Consider the following 5,524-nt stretch of genomic DNA (forward strand, 5'->3'; position numbering starts at 1 on the left):
TCAAGGTGGGTCCCAGGGGACTGGGAGGGGAAGGCACTGGGTCAGGAGGGGGGTTGCTTTGGAGCCTTTGGGGGAGTTTTCCCAGCTCCTAGCTGTTGGGAGGGGCTTGGGGAGTGGCAGCCTGGGGGGTGCACGGCAGTGTGGGGCGCGGGTGGGGCGAGTGGGCACAGAGCAGAGGAATGAGCAGGATGTAAATATTTACTGCTGGGCTCGGAGCGCTGCACCCAGACCTGATTGCGGGGCCGGGGGTCAGGAAAGGCATCCCCATGCCTCTGCTTCTGCTTAGTGTCACGGGCTTTCTGCCGGGAGAGCCCTGCCCATATGGCCGGCCTGGGCGTGGGCTTGGAGAGGGGAGCAGAGGGGCTGGGAGCCAGCACTCCTGGGTTCTAGCCCAGCTCTGGGAGGGGAGTGGGGGGCTGGGAGCCAGGACTCCTGGGTTCTGTCCCTGGGTTGGGGGCAGGAGTTTAGGTGGGTGCTAACTGGCCTCTTCCACATCTAATGCGTCTGCTCCTCATTTGTCCCTTGCCCGCCTCGCAGGTCGGCGCTGGCCACCTCCTGCCCACCCCAGCACTGATCGCACCGGAGCCCCCCTGCGACCGAGGGAGATGTGCTGGGAAGTAACTGGTAAGTGGAGCCTGCCAATGGGTGACCCCAGGGGCTAGGCCTGCCCCTCTGAGAAGGGACATGCAAACCCAGGGAGGAACCGGAACATGGCAGCCTCCCCACCCCCAGGGAGATGCAGCAATCAGGGGGCTTGTGGGGAGGCCACAGGGTTGGACCCCAGGAGCTCTGCCACTGAGTCCATGTGCCCGGAGGTAGGTTCCTGAATCTCTCTCTGGGGCTGACACTCAGACAGGCAGTGCCTCTGGGCTCCACACAGCACCCGCCCTGGAGCACCCCGCTCTCCTCTGGGGGTTTCTGGGCAGGGGGCACCCCCCCCCGGTCATCCACCCTCTGCTGTCTGGCCGTGCCCAGGGCAGGCATTACCGTGCGAAGGCTTGTGGCCGGGTCCCTCCTGTGGATGCCAGTTTGGTGCTGTCCAGCTGCCTGTGGGGCGGTAGGCAGGGCTGCCTGGCCAACACCGACCCACAGGGGGGCCCGGTACCCTGCCAGGCTCTCAGCAGGGACCCTGGGGTGCTCTGGGGCGGGTGGTTGCTGCCCAGTGTACCTGGTATGGCTGCCAGCCAATGCTGCATGAGGGGTGGGTGCTGCAGGATCGCCCCCCCGTCAGGTCTGTTTGGTACAATGGGGCCTGATCTCAGTCAGGTCTGGGCAGCGCCCGGCACTTGGGATGACTCTGGTCCCCTTCCCCCAGCCTGTGAGCCGTACGTGCAGCTGGGGCATTTCCTCCCTCTGCTCGCCACCGCTGGAGGCACCCTGCCTCGCTCAGACCAGGCACCGGGGAGTGGGGTGCCCTGCTGGGGAGCCCTGAGCCACCCTGCTCGGGAGAGGGGCCAGCTAAGGGGGCTCTGGTGGGGGCAGGTGGGTGGAGCTGGTGCTTTGCATTGCCGAGGGCCCGATTCCGAGCCCCTAGCGTGCGGACTGACCCAGGCACTCCCCGCGGCTCCGGGGGGCTGGCACGCGCTAGGTCGGTGCCATAAACAGCCCTAGGAAAAGCCTTCGCTGGCAGCTGGAATTGTCGCCTCATGTGCTGGGGGTTTGGCACCAGGGCCAGTCCCCTCCTTCCCGGCAGTGACTCCGCGTGTGTGGGCAAGGGGGGTGCGAACGGCCCAGCTCCTGTCGCGTCTGCACGCCAGGGAGCGGGTGGAGAAGGGTTTCTGTGTTGGGGGAAGGGGGATAGGCATCAAGACTCCTGGGCCCTGTCCCTAGCTCAGCCAGGAGTGGGGGCTAGTGGTTAGAGCTGGAGGGGGTGGGTACTGGGAACCAGGACTCCTGGGTTCTCTCCCCAGCTCTGGCAGAGCCGGGGCTAGTGGTTAGAGCTGGGGTGTGTGGGGGGCTGGGAGCCAGGACTCCTGGATTCTCTCCCCAGCTCTAAGAGACGAGTGGAGTTTAGTGGTTAGAGCAGGGGGCTGGGAGCCAGGACTCTATCCCCACCTTCACCCCGATTTGTGAAACTTGGGAGCAAAGCCCAGCTTCACTCTGTGCCTCAGTTTCCCCACTGGCAAATGGGGCTAGCACTGGTGGTCTGTGCGGGGGAGGGGGGACAGGGCTGAGTTCTCCATGGTGTGTGGAGCTCTTTGCATGGCCACGCATGTTCCATGGGGGGCTGGGTCTGGGGCAACTTCTCCCCCCCAGGAATCCAGGCATCCTGCACATTCCTCCAAGTGGGTGAGAGCAGCGTGGGAACGGGGTCAGGGGCCAGCCTTGTACAGAGGCAGGGATAAGCCCAGCACCAGGCCTGAGCTGGGACGTGGGGGGCGAGGCGGGTGACGAGCTGCTGCCCTGGGGCCGCCAGGGCTGTGAGCCCAGGGAGCTGGTATCCAGGAAACCCCACGCCCCCGCCAGGGAACTAACAGAGCCTGGGGTGGGAGCAGGCTGCCTGGCCCCACTGAGTGGGTAGGGGGGGAGCAGGCTGCCTGGCCCCACTGAGCAGTGCTGGGTGGGGGTAGGAGCAGGCTGCCTGGCCCCACTGAGCGGTGCTGGGGGCGGGGAGGGGGAGCAGGCTGCCTGGCCCGACTGAGCAGTGCCGGGTGGGGGTGGGAGGAGGCTGCCTGGCCCGACTGAGATTACTTCACAAGGAAGAGTTGGGAGGCAGAGCAGGGGGCTGGGAACCAGGACTCCTGGGTTCTCTCCCCTCCTGCCCCCATAAGGGGGGGTTCAGTGAAGGTAGAAAATGTTCCTGGAACCCTGCTCTATAAGTTCTAGACCACTAGCACCCAGAGGCGCTGCCCAGCCATGCAGACAGCCCCTGGGTGGGTGGGGAAACTGAGTCACGCAGTGGGGAGGGGACTTGCCCAAGGTCAGCCAGCAGGGCAGTGGCAGAGGTGGGAACCACTCCCAGCCCAGTGCCCCCATCTCAGCTCCGTTCTCCCCCCAGAGCCCGGCGCCATGGCCCCCTGGCCCATGGCCCTGCTGGTGCTGAGCCTGGCGGGGCTGGCGCATTTGGAGAGTCGTGTGGAGGAGCCGGGGCAGAGCCGAGGGGGGCGGGCAGCCGAGCCCCCCGCCGGGGCCAAGTGCACCTACACGTTCATCATGCCGCAGCAGAAGTTCACGGGAGCCGTGTGCTGGAGCAGCGTGCGAGCCGCCCTCGAGCCGCCAGTGCCCAACGGCAGCGAGATGCGGGCGCTGCAGGAGGTGCTGGGCCGGCAGCAGGCCGAGCTGCAGCGGCTGCGGGGGCTGGTGGAGGTGGACGGCGCCCTGGTGAGCGAGGTGAAGGCCCTGCGCAAGGACAGCCGCACCATGAATGCCCGCGTGGGCCAGCTCTATGCCCAGCTGCTGCACGAGATCCTGCAGCGGCGCCAGCGGCCCGGGCCGCTGGCCCAGCTCGAGGGGCGCGTGGCCAACGCCTCGGACCAGGCGCTGCAGCTGGCCGCTGGCTACCGCCAGCTGGAGCTGCGGTACGAGGCGCTGGCCGCCCTCGTCAACAACCAGAGCGTCCTCATCGCACAGCTGGAGCGGCGGTGTCAGGGGGGCGCCGGGCCGCCCCCCCCGCAGGTAACGCCAGGGCGGGGGGAACGGGACAGGGAGCGGTGGGGTCGAGCAGGGGTGCCCCAAGTGGTGGGGGCACCCAGGCTCAGAGCTCCGTCTTTGTCTCCTCACAGCCCCCCCTGGTGCCAGTCGTGCCCCCCCGCCTGTCTGGCATCGCCAACGAGAGCAGGGCGTATTTCGACGCCGCTGCCCAGCTGCAGATGGACCAGATGGAGCTGGCGCCCCCCTCACTGCCCCCCAGGGCCCCGGGTGAGTCGGGTGGCCAGAGCGGGGGGGGCAGACGGGGGACACATGACCCAGATTGCAGCCCCTTCCTCCCCCGGGCCTGTTCCCTGCTGAGGCCTTGTGCTGGCTGCAGAGCGTCTGCGGCAGGAGCCAGGCTGGCGAGGGAGGGGAGCCTGGCCCGTGGCCTCCCCCTCCACGCCTAGGACGTGCCACCGCCCCCCACTGGCTTTGGCTGAACATCCATGGAGGGGGGGTGGATATGTGGGGCCAGGTTTCACCGCAGGCTTTACAGGCTGACAGGGCCATAAAACACCCCCACCTCGCCCCCTCCGCAATGCACCACCTTTCCCCCCTCAGCCTCCTGCCAGAGGTTGCCCCCCCCATCCACCCCATTCATCGAATCACAGAAGATTGGGGTGGAAGGGACCTCGGGAGGTACCTAGTCCCACTCCCTGCTCAGAGCAGGACCAGCCCCACCTAAACCATCCCAGCCAGGGCTGTGTCAAGCTGGCCCTTCCTCCAGCCCTGCCTAGGTCCGGCCCCCCCAGACGCGTTAGGAGGTTCCCGACAGGGAGGGGGGAAAACCGCCCATTCCGCTCGCTTCTCCCCCATCCCAGCCCCAGGACCAAAAGGGGGGTCCCTCTGCCTGGCGGTGGTGGGTAGCAAAGGGCAGTGCCCCCAAAACCCCTGCCCTGGGGGAGTATTGGGGCAGGGGCAGCCAGCCTGGCCTCTGGGGCCCCGTCCCTCTGACGCGGCTCCCCTGGCACAGGGCCCTGGCGTGACTGCCAGGCGGCGCGGCACAGCGGGCATGAGGCCAGCGGGGTCTATGAGGTGCAGCCGGCAGGCGCGGGCCAGTCCCTGCAGGTCTGGTGCGAGCAGGAGCTCGAGGGTGGGGGCTGGACTGTGATCCAGCGGCGCCAGGATGGCTCTGTCAGCTTCTTCACCACCTGGCACCACTACAAGGTACGGGGGGCACAAGGCATGGGGGGCCCCCCAGGGGTGGGGCTGGGGCTACAAAGCTGTGGGGGCAGAGGGGCAGTTTAGAACCAGGGGAGGGGTCAGACCCCACCAAGGGGGTGACGCAGCGATGGGCCTGGTGGCGAGTGGGGCGGGCGGTGCCTGGGCTCCGTACGGCCCCCATGGCACCCCACAGCAGGGGCCCGAGGGCTGAACTGGCTACGGAGCCCAGGGGTGGAGGAAGGGGACGCGAGGGAAGGTCCCCCCAACTCTCCTTCCCTAGGCCCCCCTGGCCATTACCCTCCCCCCACTCACCTCCCAGGGCCCCCCAGGCCTGTCTCTCCCCTCACTCCCACTCCCCCCCAGCACGGCTTCGGGACGCTGGACGGCGAGCACTGGCTGGGACTGGAGAGCACCCGCCGGGTGACAGGGCAGGGCCCGGGGCCCTACGCGCTGCGGGTGCTGCTGGAGGACTGGGCGGGGCGCCAGGCATATGCCCACTACGACCGCTTCGCCCTGGAGCCCGAGAGCGACTCCTACCGGCTGCGGCTGGGCCGGTACCACGGCAGCGCTGGGGACTCGCTGGCCTGGCACGACGGCCGCCCCTTCAGCACCCTGGACCGGGACCACGACGCGTACAGCGGTGAGGGGTCCCCGGGGGGGCACAGCACCCAGCGTCATGGGGGGCACCGGGGGACACAGCACCCAGCGTCCTGGGGGGGCACCGGGGGGG

General features: G+C 68.3%; 1 protein-coding gene across 1 annotated transcript in view; it reads left to right on the plus strand.

Annotated features, from left to right (window-relative positions):
• Positions 1-234: 234 nt before the first annotated feature.
• Positions 235-5,524, plus strand: part of ANGPTL6 (angiopoietin like 6) — a 6,210-nt gene continuing 920 nt past the window's right edge. The window contains 6 exon segments of the mRNA XM_032793175.2: positions 235-583; positions 586-624; positions 2,999-3,615; positions 3,723-3,858; positions 4,604-4,797; positions 5,158-5,434. Of these exon segments, the coding sequence (XP_032649066.2) occupies positions 499-583; positions 586-624; positions 2,999-3,615; positions 3,723-3,858; positions 4,604-4,797; positions 5,158-5,434 (1,348 nt within the window). The 5' untranslated portion in view covers positions 235-498.

This window comes from Chelonoidis abingdonii, chromosome 26 (genome assembly GCF_003597395.2).
Source record: "Chelonoidis abingdonii isolate Lonesome George chromosome 26, CheloAbing_2.0, whole genome shotgun sequence".
NCBI classification, from domain to species: domain Eukaryota; kingdom Metazoa; phylum Chordata; order Testudines; family Testudinidae; genus Chelonoidis; species Chelonoidis abingdonii.